The sequence below is a fragment of the Strix aluco genome, chromosome 1 (assembly GCF_031877795.1).
Source record: "Strix aluco isolate bStrAlu1 chromosome 1, bStrAlu1.hap1, whole genome shotgun sequence".
Lineage (NCBI taxonomy): Eukaryota > Metazoa > Chordata > Aves > Strigiformes > Strigidae > Strix > Strix aluco.
In genome coordinates this window covers 68,088,005-68,106,799 of record NC_133931.1, presented here as the reverse complement: position 1 = coordinate 68,106,799, position 18,795 = coordinate 68,088,005, and the positions used below count along the sequence as shown (strand labels likewise).

The 18,795-nt window shown below is 40.4% G+C and overlaps 1 protein-coding gene across 3 annotated transcripts in view; it reads left to right on the top strand.

Moving 5' to 3' along the window:
• Positions 1 to 18,795, top strand: part of GABBR2 (gamma-aminobutyric acid type B receptor subunit 2) — a 489,241-nt gene that overhangs the window by 457,214 nt on the left and 13,232 nt on the right. For all 3 annotated transcript variants that reach the window (XM_074824225.1, XM_074824235.1, XM_074824243.1), the window contains 3 exons: positions 4,298 to 4,522; positions 10,698 to 10,880; positions 13,289 to 13,418. In XM_074824225.1, the coding sequence (XP_074680326.1) occupies positions 4,298 to 4,522; positions 10,698 to 10,880; positions 13,289 to 13,418 (538 nt within the window). The remainder of the gene's footprint in view (positions 1 to 4,297; positions 4,523 to 10,697; positions 10,881 to 13,288; positions 13,419 to 18,795) is intronic.

The following is an 18,795-nucleotide window of genomic DNA, read 5'->3' as shown; positions in this document are numbered from 1 at the left end:
CATGTTATCCAAACACGAAACTATGCAGTGGTTATTACCAGCATCATTGTCTTGAATGAAGATGGCTGCCACTGTATTTTGTGTGAGGCCCAAGCCGAAGCCGGAGGACACACTCCGAGAAGCCTTTACCAGCTTGAGCCCTCCAGGAGCAATAGGAGGAGAGACAGCTGCATTGCATATCCCAGCAGGCAGCCTTAAATATCAAATGGTCCTTAAATTGCACATCAGTCTCAAGACTAATGAGAAGCATGATTTACATTGCTGGAGAAGATTAATGTTTAAAGTTTAAGTACCAGGAGTAAAGAGCAGCTGAACTGGGGGACTAAGAGTCTGTGTTTTTAACTGGAGCTCATAAATTTCATATTCAAAACTTGTCAAGGAATCACAGGAATCCGGACCTTTCATTGACAATGTCTACATCCCATTCCTCAACCAAGCCATTTTAGGGATTTTCAGGATTTTTGCAGTCATAGAAGTGAATTTTTCATTTGTGCAGATTGGCTGAGCCTCAGGAATGGGGACAATAAGGGCAGATGGAGAGAAAGCAAGGTGTCAGGTTAACTCAGGAAGACTCTATCTCACACGAGAAATCTTACCAACCCAGTGGAGCCCTGCAGGCACCTGTAGCAAGCAAACAAGGAGCACCTCTGCAATCACCACTGTCCTGGCAGCAGACTGCAGAAAACTCTCAGCTGTTATTCATGTTTGAGTCTTAAAGATGAGCTGTGACTTTTAGAAAAGGAGAACCCTCTTCCTGAGGCAAGCATTTTACCCAAAATGCCAATAAAAATTAAAATGCTCTCAAATTTATAGTGCACAATTCTGAGGAAATCCACTTGCTGCAAGAGCCTCTCCCTTTCTTTAGTTATCATATAAATAAATATCTTCCTTTCATCTGGAAGATACTTAACCATTTTCCATGCTGTTCTCAATTATAAATGAGAATGGGCCAAACCATAACCCCCACAACATTGTCCAAATGATCTTTTTCCATTATAATTGATATTTTAGATCGCTTTATAACTGCCTCAGCTATAAATTCATGCCCATTATTTGTAATAAGTGCTGGCCTCATTTAAGTGTGTTGGCTGTATTCCCAGAATAATGCTTTTGGAAGGGAATCTGTTCATACTGGGAGAAGTGGGGGAGAGTGAGGAATGACCTGCACAACCCTAAAAATCTCATTAATAATTAATTGTAGCAGGAGAAGATAGAAGTCTTCTCTATAGTTAATCAGGGTCTCATCCCTTTAAAAACATGAATAGACATACACACAAGGATTCCTTTTGCCCCTCAAAACAGCTCAGCCCAGACAAGCCTGTTTGCCAGTTCAGAGTCTGGCAAAGTGTAAATTTAAAGCGTAGCTGAGCTGTGCAGCACCGTGAGTGTAGGGAGTGCAGAAGAGGCAATCTCTGAGATGGTGGAGTGTCTGGGAGGAATAGGTTTGTATCCTGAAAAAAGGTATCACCAGTGTATGTCCCCAGTGCAGCCAGGTATGTACAGTGGACAACTTGCTTCTGCATAGCCTGTTAAGGAGTCAGTACATTCCCTGCTCCATCTGTGCACAGTGCCAGACCCAACAGCAGAGGAGCCCTGCCTGCATCCTTCCTTATTGTAAGTATCATCTTGGTTACCTGAGTAGCTCTGAAAACATATCAGGGGATGAGCTGCTTCTCTGACACAAAGCTACCCAACTCAATAAACGGCTTACTGACCTCAATTGCCCTACCTGAATAGCTCTGAGACCCATCTCTGCTCCAGGTATCTGCCTGCAGGAGATATAGACAGTGCAGACTATCAGTGTGATTAAGCAATGCCAATTTTAGTGTGGTGAAGCAAGCCTTTTATAATACAGGTGAGAATCACATGATATAATCACATGGTATAATTCTTTCTGATTGGACAGTTAGCTTTGCACATGCTCCTTAAGCTCTTTCTTCTGATTGGATAAAAACTGCCACATTGACATTGTACAAACTTCCTTCTTCACCCAAACCCACACCCTGAAGTTGTTTAACTTCCTGGGTTCTTCCTCATTCTTTCAGGGTCATTTCCTCATCATATCCTTGCCAAAGCTGGGGCTTTACCAGTCTTGCGCATATGCAGGATTGCTCACATGCCCATTTTCTTGCAGGGACTCCTTCCGAATCCCCATATCTGCCTACATACACCTTGACCCCTCAAGAGTAGCCCCCCTCCCATGCTCTGCCTGCAGCAGCTACTACTTTGCTTCCTGCACTTCTTAGGCTGCTGGGAAGGGTGGGGGAAGAGGCAAGGAGCAGGGGTGAGTTGTGGGTTCTAGTCCTACTAGAGGAGATCAGTAAAACAGAAGAGGACAAGGAGGCAAGGGAGTGCCCTGGATAGGATCATGTCCTGCAGGAGTGTGTGGAGGGGACAGGGTGGGAATGGTGCCAAGGAAGAATTGGGTAAGGATTGCAAGGGCAGCTGCTTCTGCTGTTGCTGGGAAGGGCCACCTCACTTACATATATTGATACGCATTGTGTCAGTGATGGCAGCATTGGAAAGTGGGTGAGCAAGAGGCTTGCCTGGACTAGGCAGCACCTCCAGCCTGCCGCACTCCATGGGCTGAGAGGATGTGCCTGATCCACCAAAGCCTTCCAGCTGGGTCTGCACATGAACATGTGGCAGGGTGGCATATGTGCTGTAGGCAAGAGAATGAAATAAGCTTGCAGACAAGCTCAGCAATGGGAGGGCAGGGCTGGCAGTTCAGCAGTAAATCCTGGTTTGAAGTGCCTGGGTGAGTAGGTAGGTGGCTGCAGCCTGCTAGTTTCTGTGGGAGTTCAAGCAGCTGAGTCACAAATGGTTGGGTTTGTTGCCATTGTTAGTTGAGGTAAAAACTAAGCCAATAGTCAAGGAATTTGCAGTTATTGATGTCCAGTTGTTGGACACATTACAGTTGAAAGCATGTAAGGGCAAAACTGAGTTTGACCAGCAAACATAAATCTGTCAGTTCCCAACTCTCTTCTGCTTGACTGGCAACCAGTGTTCTTCTAGTCCAAGCTATTTGCCTTTGGAATTTTTAATGTTTTTTCCCACAGGAAAAAAGCAAAAGGTAAATTTTTACTAGGCAACTGCAATTAATTCCCAAATGCCATGATCATAGACTTCTAATTTCCTGGATTACCACATGGGTTGCAGCTGTATAAAAGAGAAGATTATCTCCGTGACATGGTAGTGGATAAATGTGATGGTCTGGGAGGAGGGGTATCAGTGTCAATGGGAGTGCACCTTTTTTCTTTCTCTTTCTTGTCTGTCCCTGCAGTGTGATCAGAAAAAGCTAGAAAACATAGAAACCATGTCTTGGGTCTTAGCGATGATTCCTCCCTCTGTCCTTCCTATCCCTTCAGTACCATCTGCTATCTGTCATTCTTCACAGGACACCATACACTCTCACCGGGCTTTGCCTAGACTGTAGGCAGGATTACCTATTTACAACTTCTTGAGTTCATTTATGGTTTTATTGCATTGCCAGAATTTCTCTGAGGAACGCAAGAGAAAGAAAATAATCGTTTGCAGTGGTTCATGTTGTAGAAAAATCTAATTAAATTTCAAGGGATGAAGATGGATTCCTTACACTAAAGACTTTCTCCTGCTGAATTACAAAAGCATGTTGCAAATAACAAAGGGGCTAAAATTTAAAAATACACCAAAGAAAAAAGCAAACAAAAAATTGCCACAAGAATGTTTTATGCCAGAAATCATTAGACAACTGCAATTGAAAGGCCATTACCAACTCCCACTATAATAAAAGACATTATAATTGCAGTCTGAACAACTAGGGTGGCTCTTTCTACATTGTACATTTGTCTCCCATGGGACGCATCTTGGCACTGCTGTTTATTAATGTAGGTGATAATCATACAATGAATGATTGGATTGATAAGAGTATATTGAGAACAGCTGCTAAAAGTAGCTAAAAGAACAATGCACATTATATCTTTACTGTAATCCTTGAAAACAAACAGGAAGGACTGTCTCTAAAAATTGCTAAAAGTATAAAATAAAGATAGACATAGCATTTAGAGAAATTTGTTCCCATCACAACTAATTCCAAGTTTCACATTTTTCTTGTGAGAGCAGGAATTTGTTTTAGCAAGCAAAACAAATCACATAGGTAATTAGATATTGGGTAAAGGTAGGTGTATGTCTCTGTATTGTAATATCACCTGTATTTGTCAAGTTACAAAAACATACCAGTTTTGAATTAATGCTTTTTCTGGATGTCAGCCAATTCCTCTTGTAATTATAATATTTTTTCCTTCTTTTACCATTTCAGTTATTTGGGTGTTTCCTAGCCTGGGAGACACGAAATGTCAGCATTCCTGCTTTGAATGATAGCAAGTACATTGGAATGAGTGTATACAACGTGGGCATAATGTGTATTATTGGTGCTGCTGTTTCATTCCTTACTCGGGACCAACCCAATGTGCAGTTCTGCATCGTTGCTTTAGTCATAATATTCTGCAGCACCATTACTCTCTGCCTTGTGTTTGTACCTAAGGTAGGTGAATTTGTTTAGCATGGGTCTGGATTTTTTTCCTTCTGTTTTGTAGCTGTGATTAAATATGTAAAAGTTCATTGCCTTTTCAAGTACAGGGGACGTGTGTGAATTCTAAACAAAACCCATCTATAATCTCTTGTTTCTGAATCCTGGGAGGAAGAACAAACCTTCATGAGATTTTGGAGAAAGTGGAGTATGCAGTTACAGGAGTGTGAATACATGCATTTCTAATGCCTATATCTTTACTGAATCTGTGTCTGGGAAAACAGGTTGTTTTCTGTAATTTCAATGGAATAGTCTCCATTTCTGACTTTTAGGAACTTTTTGGAAATGGTGGTAAATGGGGATTCAGGAGGGACAGGTCCAGTTGCCTACTCTGCCATGTTTCTTATGTACCCTAAGCACGATAATCAGGATCTCTGCTTCTCTATCTACAAAACAGTAAGGCCTTTTCGGTTCACTAGCATGCTGTAAGGTCAGCTATGTTGAAACTTCTAAGGTATTCAAGTATGGTGGTGCAATAGGCTTTATCAGTACTTCAGAGGAAAATACTCTGCAGATGCCGACACTGAAGTTATATTTATGAACGGGTATATTAATGGGCTAAGTGAGGCACAGACTGGGGCGCATATGCTTTTTGTTCTTTTTGTTCTTTTGGATTCTGAGGATGTATTTGTTGTGCATTGTTGGAAGAACTGAGAAGACACTGACCCACAAAGGGCTGGAACTTGATCGTTTCACTTGTAGAGTTAAGCTTTAGACGTGAATATGACAGATCGTGAATGAAGGGAAAACTGTTTTCTATGTAAGCTTACTTTAAGCAAAGCCTCAAGTACTGGAGAATATATTTGATTTTTTGAAGTAAGACATATAATTACATTCATTTTAAGTGACTTGCATAAACCTAGCTTATCACCCCAAATCAGAGTCATGTGCAGTTGGATGTCTGAAACATTTGCAAGAAAAGAGTCAAGATGCAGGTCCTTTCACCTCTGGAATCTGTTTTTAGGTTTTCAGATGAGTACTGATACTCATTTGTGTATCACCCAGTTTGTGACTCTTTACTGGTCCATGCTCAATCAATGTATTGAGCAAATTATAGTGAATAGGTTCTGGTGCTAAGTGGCGTCCCTGGTGATGATTCTAACAGGGCTCCAAGAACTATATGTGTAAAAGGAACAAGCTAAAAAAATGTATCTCAAAGTGTTCCCTCCGAAAGAAATTAGAGGTACAGACTAGCAATAGCATCTGACTTCTGATCTGCAAAAAGGCAAAGTAATTTGTTCTTCAGGACAGACTAACCAGGATGTTTTTACAAGTTCTGCAATTCACTTCTCAAATATTAAAAAGCTGTACAGATATAAATAGTCATATTTTTATTCTGGATCTTAGAGAAGAATCACAACTTCATTCTAAATTAAGGGAACATTCATAAACACAGCAATGGAGAGTACTTCGAAATACTGCAAGATTTAAGTGTATAAGCTGTATGAAAATGCATATTAAAACTCTGATGCCAAAAATACCTCTACAGAATGTCAGAACTCTCTTCAAAGAGAAAATATTATTAATGCTGTGACATGCTCTTCTGCCCCTTTGCTTTCATGCTCCTTTGCGCATCCTTTTCTGCTGCCACAGGCTCTGAAATGACTTTTCTGTTTCCTTTTTTTAACCCCTTCATCTGCTCTTTTAAACCCCAATTACCCTGCTGTCCTTTCAGTTCTTTCTACTCAAAATACAAACATGAACTGTAGCCTTCTTTGTGAAGTACTTCATCTCATACTATGTATAGTCAGGTTTCCAAATACTTAGCTATTTTGCATTAAAAATGGTCATTGGATAAGATACAAAAAAAGAGGTTGAAAGAGGAGCTGGAATGCAGCACTTCCAATGCCCACGTGAGTGTTTTCACAGCTGGAGAGTTCTTCTTCTTGCACTCATATATTTTGCCCTACATTTCTTCTCGCCATGCTGTGCCACAGTTACAACAGGACAGTTGGCAAGCACTCTCTCCTGCAGTCTGCTCCAGCACAGGTTTCACAACAGTCTGTCTGGACCCCACAAAAGATTTGATCCAACACCACCCAGTTTGTACATCTAGGTAAGATGTCAGTGTGAGATAGGCACCAAATCTCCCCCCCCTTAACAAGTATGTAGTCAATTAGTACAATTTTGGGGACATAGGAAGACTGCTGGTGAGATACTGAAGCCTGTGGCTCATCAAGCACAGGAAATGATAATGAAGACTTGAAAGACTGCACTTTTTTATTTATTAAACTGTGGCCAGACAGATGCAAGCAGTAACATGGCTTTGGGCCGGGTGAGTACTTCTACTTCTCTGCTATACAGACTAAACCACATTTCTTTTAACTAACCTTCAGCAGTCTCCTGGGTCAACAGTGGTGAAATTCAGTTTTGCCCCACAGCCCTTTTATGAATCTGAATAGGCAACTATTCAATGATGTAGGCAAACTAGGGAATGAAACATGACATTTTCCCCTTCTTGTCAGCTCTAATCTTAATTACTTATAACATGGCAATTACTATACTTCTCCTGTTAAATGTCCATTTCATCCACTGACAGTGAGTTCAGCACCAAGCACGTTCAGAAAAACATGAGGAAAATGCCGTAGTAGAGTAAGATAGATCGGGGGAAAAAATGTTCATTACTCTCTCCATTAAAATGTATCCTCAAATACAAATGTTGATATCCATTATACTGCGTCCTACTTACAGTAACTGTAGGCATTCTTGTTATTCGATGAAAAAATGTCCAAAAATTTTTAAAACAATAGATTTCTGGGTTCAAGGATATCTTGTAGAAGTGATCTGCAGAATTCAAAATACATTGTGTATATTTTTCCTGTTAGAAGTTAACTGCTATTCTAATTATATTTTTAAGGGCCAATATGCCTATAGTATTTTTCAGCATATTCATCACTTCTTTAGAAGCAATCCTAATATGTATTCTCTCTTCATGAAACTTTTGCCATGTTTATCTATGTTTATCAGACTTCCATGTCATTATGTTTTTCTGCTCCATCCCTTTTGAGACAGAACACTGTGCTCACTTCTAGTCACCCACCGAGTGCGTACCATCGTTGACTGCAATGGCATTAACACATTAATTCTGATCCAGTTTCCTGTAGAGCAGCAAGGCAAAATCAGTACTGGGGGGCCAGGATTAAAACATTAGTTTTCTGTGTTGGTAGCATTTTTTGTCTATTTGGCATTGACTCTTTGTTGAAATTGAATCTGCACAGATGTGAGGCAGCAAGACACAAGTTCCACTGACTTTATGTCCAGCAAAAAAAAGAAAAAAGATCATCTAACCTCATCCCTTGTACAGTGTGAGCCAACATCTTCTATTCAGCTTGAACTTAAACCACATAAAATTGCAGAGCTTTTATCTTGTAACACTTTTGCGTGCTAATTTAAGAAGCCTTGTAATTACTGTTCTTCACCTTTAACTTCATTTTAATGCATTTTTTGGTCTGGGAGTTAGACACACCAGTCATTACAACCAGCCTAATTAGAATCAAAGAAATGGGGAAGAGGAGAGGCAGGGGGCTCTAGGAAGACAGCTACAGCAGGTTACTCAGGGCCTTGTGCAGTTGGGTCTTGATTATCTCCAGAGATAATACTCCCCAACTTCTCTGAGCATCTATACCAGTGTTTGATGATGCTCACAGTAGAAAAAGTTTTTTGTGGACGTTTAAATGAAATTCCCTGTTTTCCAGTTTGTGCCTCCCTTCCTTTCATTGGTCACCACTGAGAGGAGTCTGGCTCCATCCTCTTTACTCTCTCCCATCATGTATTTGTACACATTAGTAATGTTCCCCCCACTAATCTCTTCCATCTCAAGGCTAAACAATCATCAGCCTCTGCTTGTATCATAAAGGCTGCAATTCTTTTCAGCATCCTTGTGGCGCTTCACTGGGTATTCTTTAGTACGCTCATGTATCTCCTGTACTGAGGAGCCCAAACGTGGACACAACACTCCAAGTGTGCTCTCACCAGAGCTGAGTAGAAAGGGAAGGATCACCTCCACTGGCTCAGGGTACTGCTGGCTCATGTACCACCTGGTGTCCACCACAGTCCCCAGTGCCCTTTCCACCAGAAAAGCTGCTTTCCAAACAAACACTCTTCAGACTGTTTGGGTGGGTGCTTGGAGCTTCTTTCTTCACAAAGGCAGGACTTGGTATTTCCTTTTGCTCAGCTTCAGGAGATTCCTGTTGGCCTAGATCTCCAGTCTCTTGACATCCCACTGAACAGCAGTGCAATCATCTGGTGTATCTTTGAGGATCATCTGCAAACTTGCTGAGGGTGTGCTCTATCCCACCATCCAGGTCACTAATAAAGATGTTAAACAGTGTTGGTACTAGTGTGAACCCCTGAGGTACAGCACTAGTGGCTGGCTTCCACTGTCCTTTGAGCCTGACAGTTCAGCCAGTTTTCAGTCCACCTCACTGACAACTTACCTGGTCACTACTTCATCAGTTTGACTGTGAGGATGTTATGGGAGACAGTGTTGAAATCTTTACTTAAGTCAAGAAAAATAACTCTCTCCCATCATCTACCAGCCCAAGCATGTCACTGAAGAAAGCTATCAGGTTGTTCAGGTAGGATTTCCCTTTCATAAATCAATGATGACTGCTTCTAATCACCTTATTGATCTTAATATGTTTGGAAATGGTTCCCAGGAGGATTTGCTGCATCACCTTCCATGGACTGAGGTGAAGGTGACCAGGAAGTATTTTCCCAGATCCTCCTTCTCAACTATCTTGAACACATCTGTGACATTTCTTTTCTCCCAGTCCTCAGGAACCTCTCCCAGTAAACATCACCTTTCAAAGGTAATTGAGAGTGGTCTCGCAATTACATCAGCCAGCTCACTTAGTCCTCAGGGATACACCTCATCAGGTTTCGTGAACTTATTGTGTTCAATTGCTTTAGGGGTCTTAGGGGTCTGGGATTTCTGAAGGCAAGTTTTACCAGTGAAGACTTAAGGTGAAGGTGTCATTGAGTACCTCAACCTTCTCCATCTCCTTTATCACCTGAAAAAGGAAATTTATTGTCTTCAAGCGTCATCCTGATCTGCAAACTTGGTCTGTGAATACATGCCAGGAACCAAGTGCTTCAGTGTCTGCTCAGTCAGATCTCTATCAGAAGTTAGGTCCTTAATTCATGCCACCGCAGCTGCAGAAAACAGTTTGAGGCTCTGAAGAACAAGAAGAACCAATTCCAAAATGGGGCTGTACCACAAAACCTGGCTGTGCTGTGCTTACAAAATGATTGCTCCTTCTCTCTTTTCAGACAATTCAACACCTTTGGATTTATGATGCCATGACTATGCTCTCAGGGCAGGGAGCTCCTTCAGCTTTGTCTGGTTACAAATATATATGTATGCTGCTTGGCAAGTACTCATAAATTCTGTATTCTCTAGAGTAATCTGAGAAGCTCTCTCTCCCTTGCCAAACAGCTAGTAGCTTTCTCTCCTCATGTCGAGGTGATATTTTCACATTGTCACTTAGTGTTAAATCTTACTTATATTTGCTTAAATTAAATATGTTTAAGGTTAACCTTTTTTTAAGTGGCTTATTTAATTTATTTGAACAGATTCGGTCTATTTTGGGCCACTAAAACCTAATTAAGTTTCTGTTATCTCGAGTGCAATCTCCCATGAGTTCTTTCTGTTAATACTCCTGTTTCATGCCTCTCTCTGCTTGAGTGTTACTTGTAACAGTAGGAAAGGAGAAATTTCAGATGAAACTGTGGTTGGGAAGAAAAGGGCTTGGGTTGTTTTTTTTCTTAAAGAAGGAAGATATCTTTTGAAAGTGTAAAGATATCAATGAAAGAGAAAAATATGTTTCATGAAATATTAAAATATATTTTTAACATAATAAAAATCCCGTTAAATATATTTTAAATTAGATTTTCCTAATTTTTTGAACACCTCCCTTTGCAAAATCATTTTGGTTCAACCTACTCGGTAAAGTTATTCAGAAATCATCTCAAGTACTGCACATGGCAAGCAGAGCTCACTTTCCAGAATTTTGTACTTGAAAGTCAGAAAGGAACTCTTGGTTTGCCGTTAGATATTTTGAGATACAAAAGAAATAGCTACAAAAAATAAACCATGGACAGGATTTCTTAAGGCTTTTAAACATTTCAGCTCATCACACTGAGGACAAATCCAGATGCAGCCACACAGAACAGACGATTTCAGTTCACCCAAAATCAAAAGAAAGAAGATTCAAAAACATCAACATCAGTCACCAGCGTCAATCAGGCCAGCACATCTCGATTAGAAGGATTGCAGTCAGAGAACCACCGCTTGAGAATGAAAATTACAGAGGTATTATTTATTGTATATACTGCCTAAGAAATTTTTTTGTATTTGTTTTTGTTGCAATTCTGTAATCTGCTTAAATATTGACTACTTTTTAGAGGACAAAATTAGCTTTCCCCATAGAAAAATATTTAAAGAATAGGAAACAGATGATTGATATGAATAGCTAATTAATACAGCAAATACTTAGCAGGTGTGATAAAATGAAAATGTGGCTTAGCAAATTAAAATGAAACTTCCCCTATTTATTTGTAGCAGGCAAATTACCCACATGGCCCTGCTGAGCACCATAGAGCAATAGCTTTAAAAGTGCAACCTTTACATGCCAGTGTAACAGAGACCCGCAGCCCCAGGGGCATTTAAGAGCTATCTTTGTTCCTGTTCATGGCTGAGTTCAGAGACTGCTGTTGCTGTTATTTCCCATCCTCTCTGAGAGTTTGCTCAAAAACTTGCTAGACTGATTTTTACATCTGTCATGAAACAGAATCACGTATTTTCTTAAGGTAGAAAAGACCTTTATGATCATGTAAGCTGACCATTTTGGCACAAAGACTGTGTAGTTTCTTCAGTCTCTACTGAGTGAAAGGCTAAGTACATGGAGTGTATTAATCCCATTAGAGCTATAACAGGTATATTTTTAATTATGTCCATCCTTGCCCAGGAGATCTCAAACAATGACAAATCAGCCTCAAAGACTGCCCATTTTGTCAGACAAGATAACCCTAACTGATCTATATATTACAAAAAATTAACCTGTTCTTGTCTAGTCTGTGAAGCATTTTTATACCTTGAAGAAAAGGTATTTTATTGCTACCATTACTTCTTCATCCAGGTCTTAACTAACAACAATTGCCTAGGTAATCAAAAGGCATTTACTCAGGCTACCAAAGACTCCAAAAGCAAAAGTTATCTCTGCCTTTTTGAAGAAAATTAGTTCAGCTTTGCCAGGCCCCTTTCATGTGAGAGACTTACAATTTCTAATGAAGGCTCAGCTTGCTACTGGCTATTTCAGTTTCTCTGTCCTACTGTAGTTTTTTCTACTAAGCTTTTTCTACTCCCAAGATCTCAGTCTATGCCTTGCAAGTCTCATGATGGTGATCACAGGTAAGGCTGGTCAGGGCAATTGAGACATACTAGTGCACGCAGGGCCCTGCTGATCTTTTTAGGCTTTGCTTAAATAGATTAAATTAAATACCCAGAACCCATAGGTCCAAACAAGAGTTTCATTGTCAAGGGGATTTGGAGTATGCCCTGCCATGGCTAGCAGCTACATCTCTGGCTTGTCTACCTTGAGTTGCTCTGTTCCAGTTCTGTAAGGAAATGATGTAAATCTAAATTTAGCATTTTTAAAATTCAGTTAAGCCAGTAGTGAGTGGGACATACTCTGGACACCACATCCTGGCCAACTTTACAGAGAGCATCCCAGATCACCATTAGGATGCTCGTGTGTGGTTGTTTTCTACTGAGGCTGTAGCCAACTGAATACAAGTTAGCCTGTGGGGAGAGTACCCTGTGTTCAGCCCAGTGCTAAAAGGTAGGGGTGTACTAATCCAGCATTTGTGCTGCGGCTCTTCCAGTCAGAAAACATCTGTGCTTCTGTCCTTCTCCCTCTAGTCCTAAAGGGTCCTTTTGGGGGGAGAGAGGACTGGGATTTTTGTTTCTTCCCCCTCATTTCCATTTTTTTCCCTCTTGGAAAGTTATGCTTGCAACGGCATTTTAGTGCTAGCTAAAAGACACAAAAGATGGGGGTGTTTTCAAATCACAGAAGGATAGAGCGTTCTCAGCCCGAAAACTAAAAACTGTGAGTTGGATTTTCTTCGGAATTTCACACATGTGGGGACACAAACAAAAAGTCTAACAGGACACAAACAAAAAGTCCAACAGGAGTCTGTCTCTCTAAGAAAGGTAAAAGGAGTAAAAATAATCTTTAGGAAAACAGAACATTCCCAGTAGAGTTGACTGCAGTCACTTGCATGGCTGGACAATGACACTGATGCCATAGTTCACTTATATTCTCCTGTATTTTCGATAATTTGATTGACTCAACAAAGAGGTTATAGCTACGTATGCCACATTTGTATGCCTAAGTAATAATTAGTAGAGAGGTTTTCAGACTGGGCTTTCTAATTCCCATTTCTTTCTCATTCAGCAGTACACCTGAATTGCTTAAACTTTCAACTACTAAAGCTTATTCTTCTCATATGGCCTGTGTGCAATATCACAGATGAATGTGGTTTGTTACTTGTGGCATGATTTTTAGAGGTAGTGTTGTAAGAAAACTGTGTTTGGCACAGTGTGGCAATTGCATTACCACCTGCCTTCTAGTCTAATTATAGAAAGCTATGCAGTTACTGCAGATACCTGAAGCAATGATTCTTGAATTTTTAGGAATTCATACTCTTTCTGTTTTGCAGCTGGACAAAGACTTGGAAGAGGTTACAATGCAACTTCAGGACACTCCTGAGAAAACAACATACATTAAGCAGAACCACTATCAGGATCTTAACGACATTCTTAGTATACGGAACTTTACAGACAGCAAAGGTGAGAGTTAGTAAAATTTGTTAGTAGCTTAACCCACCACAGTTTTGAATAGCAATCTCATTGGATTGGTTCCAGAGCATTCGGACCTTGGTGAGAGAGAGCTTTATATATTTTGGTTGTGTTACAGAAAGCCCGCAGATTCACATAACGAGCTATGTGGTACCCACTGAGTAGTTATTTCTCTGTATGTGTGTCTTCTATTGTATGCTCTGTGTGTCTAATACACATGGCAAAGTGGGAAACTTTCCATAGTGTACTTGTATTCAGAAGTCAAGTTTTCTGTGCTGCATGGAGGAAGGAAAGTCACAGAATGTTTCAGATCTTATGAGAGTTAATCGAGCCAGCCTTCAGCAGTAGGAAGCCCAGTTGAATATGTGCTTGTCTGAGTAGGACGTCTGAGCTGCTGCTGTTGGACACTGCTATCAAGCACGTAGAAGAGAAGCATGTAAATATTTCAGTGCTGATTTGGACTCTAAATGTAGAACTGAAGGCGCTCATGTATGAAAATTCTTCCCTAGGAACTGTTAAAAAAGGATTTCATGACCACTGTAATATTCCTAAGTTGTTTCTACTGTGTCTCTTGCATTGCTCCCTGAAGACATACATGCGAAATAATTGCTTCCATTAAAGCTATTTTGCTTTGGGGAAGTAATAAGATCTGGTGCATAGTGCAATAAAGTGGAAGCCAGGACACACAGCTTCCATTTCTTACTCTAGAATGGATCTACTTTGTGAGTTTTGGCAAATGACTTTGTACAGCTGAATATTACTATAGTATGTGAAAAACTAGTTGCCCTGTGTTGGGAAGTCGTAGACTTGCATGTTTGTTGCAATGCTAGGCTCGGGCTTCCTATTGATGTGGCAGCATAATCTTGGTTAAGTGGAACAGAAGCTACTCCTGTAAATATAGTTGTTGAAGAATAATTTTAGAGCAACAGCAACAGTTCACATATGCTTTTGAAGTATATTGAAATTTTGGTTGGATGAGGTTACTTTTTCATGTGTCTTTTGTTTTAGCCTGGGTATACACTTGGTTGTGTAACTTGTGGGGAAAAAAAAAAAAAAAAAAAGAAAAAGAGGAAGAGCTCCATAGAGTTCCCAGTGTCCTTTTTAAAATTAAAAAACAGAAGGGGGGAAAGGAGGAAAAGCAAAACGTAAATAGCTGCTGGAGGCGTGTGATTATTGGGCTGAGATCAGCAGCAAGAACTAACATCAGTGAGTGGGATGAGGCAGTTTTACCAAGTGTTTGAAAGGAACACATAGAATGTTCCACTCATGTCAGATGCTCCAGGAAAAATGATAAATCATGAATAATATTTCAAGCAAAAAAGATACATTACATTGTGCCAAATGCCCATCTGAGTTTGGGTATGAGAAATAAAAATTATTCTCAAGAGATACGCTGGGTGTAAATTTAGGATGGGATGCTTCCCACAGCAGGTTGCACTCCATTAGCAGTAGGATGCTGGCAAAGAAATCAAAGAGAAAATATAACCTTTTTGCACTTACTTGTGGCTATATCTATAAAAGACATCAATGCCTAACTGCTGCTTTAAGCAGCAGCATCCAAGATTGTCTGTGTTCCTAATTTTTCCTCAGTACGGTTCCCCAACTTCTACATTTCTGCTGCAAGCTACATATTTAAGATCACCTCTAAGTACAGAGCCTTAATGTACAGAGTAGCTTGGAACTATGTATTATCAGGATTTACAGGGTAGATATTCTGCATACTGAAGTTGCTAGACACGGTTTTCTGAATGGACCTACCACATAAAGCTCTACACAAAAGAAGGGATGGGGGTAAGAAGGGTGTTTTCCCTTGGCCATCTTTATATTGAATAGGTTAGAGCAACCATTCACCTGTGAATGAGGAAGACCTGGATCCCAATTTGCAGCAGGTGTTTGAAGCTTGGTGGCAAATGCCCCAAGCCTTGTGGCAAATGCCCCAAGCATGAATATTATGGAGTATGCTAATCCTGACTCGAATGACAACAAATATTCATACTTTTGGGCTCTGAGCCACCCTTGCTAGCCTTTTTCTGTCCCTCCGTTTCTGTTTCTTCTGCCTCTTGTTTTCTCTTCTTCCCCAATTCCCTGTCCCTTAGCTACATGTCTGAATCTCCTCTCTATTTCTCTCACTGCATCCATTCCCAATAGTCAACCTATGTGCTTAATTTAAATTTGCCATTCCAATCAAAATAACAAGGCTTTGGAGAATTCATGCTGCTGAGTCACTGCTGCTTCTGTGCAGATGCAAACAGACATCAGTTAAATGGTACTTAAAAAAATTCTGGCCCTTACGGCTACAGGAAATCTAACTCTGACTGACATAACTATGCTTTCTGTAGCTATGTATTTCCTGTAACTTTCTGTAAATGAAAGTACAGAACCTTGAAATTATGTATCCCTAATGGTACTTGAGCTAATCTTCGGAATTGTAAATAATTTATCAGCATCACCTAGAACTGACCATGTCTCTCACCTCCACCATGCAACTGGGGAAGCCAGTCCAATGTTGTTTTTAAGGTGATGAAAAGGTTTGTGCCTACCTTAGACCTTTCAAAAAATGTGAGCTGAGAGAGAGGGAGTAGGACAGTGAAGAGAGATGCTAAAAATAGCAGCTGACTCAGAGCTAAAAATCATAGCAGATCATTTGCCACATTTGTATTGTGGACATGGCTGAATTGTATGTCAATCTTTATAAAATACTGTTCTGAAGGAGTTAACGTAGAGAATGCCATGTAGTGTGTCTCCATTGCTATTGCTATTGCCTACACAAATTCAGGGCACTGCACTTCAGATAGCAGATAATAACACATGACTTATGCAATGCATCTCGAACAAGTCCTAATAAAACTTTAATGTCATAGTACACTTCAGTAGGTTTCTGATCTGTAAAAATTGTCCTGAGTTAAAATTCCTAACTCCTTTAGCCAAGTGCCAAAGGAGGTTATTTGATTCTTCCCTTCCTTCCCCACCACCCTCATTTACATCAAATATGGATTTAGGGTACAAAAGTTAAATTACTTTAGCCAAAATAGGTAGACACAGCTGTGCACTCCTATAACTGCCTGACCTCAGGCAGTTTCATAACGTTGGGACTCCTGGTTAGTTATTAACAGCAACAGCTCCTGGTGTAGTCCAGGAGCTCTTTACTGGCATGGGGACTCCTTCTTTACAGCACATTTGAGTACATCTCATTTAAGGAGAGATATTATCCAAGACACTCATCTCTTGTTCACAAACGCGTAATGTCCCTGAGACATCTACAGCAATTGGCTATGTAAGAAAAGCAATTAGTAAAATGTGGTTTGTAGTTTATGGTTTGATTGTTGTTTTTTTTTTTAATGCAGGCTTTTGTCTGTGCAGCTAGATAGCATTGTGTGGTCAAGCAGTTCTCAACTTTCTCCATGGACTGTGGGTCTGGGATGTCAGATGGCTTCCCCAGTTTAATTTAAAAGGGCATCCCCTTAACTTCATTTGATACATTCCTCAGATGATTTTGAGTCACTGTGTCTGTAAGCGACCTGGGCTCTGTGCACAGCCCATCAGCTACTCCCCTAGCATTTTATGGACCTGGTCACCTTCCTGGAGCCGCATTGCAGCCTGGATTTGAGGCAGGGATCGGCTGTGGGTGAGACCCACACTTGGCTTGGGCAGTTCCTGTAACTGGCAGTGCTGTTTAGCCAGGAGAGCCAAGCTTGGAGGCACAGCTGAGTTTTCCAGGCTGACATTTGGAAAAAGGAGGACAAATGCTTGTAACTGTGATGCTGCGTAAAAAGGAAAGTTGTGCTGCACAGCTCCAGGGAAGAACTAACCTGGCACGAGCACAAACCAGAGCTTCCCAAAAGGGCTCCCTACACCCTTGCAGATTGTGTGCCAGAAACAGGAGAGAGTCTGTGAAGGTAGAAGTTACTTCTACCATGCAAGCTCCTGCAGAGATAACAGTTACTGAGGAAAAAAATACAGAGGGACGATACTATGTGGTTTGGGGGGTTGGCTAATTTTGCTACACTTGGAATCTTATAATCTTACTCTATTTGACTTCTATTTGACACTTTATTACATGAAATTATTTCTACATGAATGATTCATAGATTGCAAGAGTTTCATATAAAACCAAGCTCAGAAGAAATCCTGCACGAGAATCTCCATTTATTTCTACCTTTGCCAGTATTTTTCAGAGTAGCGTAATAGGAAAACTGATGAATGACAGCCATCCTATGGAAAGTACATAACAAGCAAGAGACAGCCTTGCAATAGTCCCCACTTATAAACAAACCCTTTTTGCAAGTTCTCTCTCTGCAGGCACCCTAGCTTGCTCAGAAAGCCTTTTCTGTTTTGAGCCAGAAAAGCCTTTACTCATTGCTGTAAATGGACTGGGAGCATTCATTTGCATGTCAGATATGCCTACATACTGTCAGTTGTCACCCCACTCCAATGTTTCCTAGTGTTAGTTTTTCCCCATGTAAAAGCAGCACAAAGAAAAACAGATTTCAAAGGCATATTGCTTCTAAATGCAAAGCAAAACAGAGTTCATCTGTGATAAAAGGGAGGAAATATTACTTCTATGAAATTAGCGTGAGTCGAGCATTAAGCCTGAGATTGAAACCACAGATTCAAAGGAAAGGCTTTCCGAAATAGGTGTACAAGACTTTAAAGGAATGCTGTTTTAAAGCAGGATATAGTTTATTATATCCTTTGTATACAGAGATACATAAAGATATGTATACTAGTTTCTATGAATCCCGGCAAATGGATTCCAGTCCTGAAACTGGAGCTTGTTTCCATTTCAACAGGGAGACTGAACTGCCAGAGGTTCAGTGCCTGTGCTTTCTTGCACGGAAATAAATCTGTAGTAAAAGGACTTTCTTCCGATTTTAAGCAGTATAAATCAGAGCAGAATCTTGCTGGCTTTTCTTTTAAAAAAGATCTTCCTTTCAAAACATAATTATCAGAAGTCATGTTCACATGCCTGGTGCTGTGAGCTTAGTTCAGGAGAACTCTTCTGATATACCCAGCAGATTATGTGATCAGTTTAATTTTTCCTTTTGTTTTACTTTCCTTTCATCCTGTTCACATAAAAACCAGAAACTGGATAGTCTTGTTTCATGGTCCAAACAGCAGAACTGTGAAAAATCACAGTAGATTTAAAAAATCTACCTTTAGCTTTAAAGTTTCCAGACTTCTTTAGTAAATCAGCAAGGTTATCTCTGCCAGCTCTTATAAGTCATTATTAAACCACACTTGCTTCTTTGTGGAGCATAAAATATGCTTTCTAGCAAAGAGAAAACAACTGTGGAATTGAAAGCTGCAGGGTGAACAGCAGTTCTGTCATCAAGTTGTAACCCATCGGAGGAATATTGCCACTAAAGCG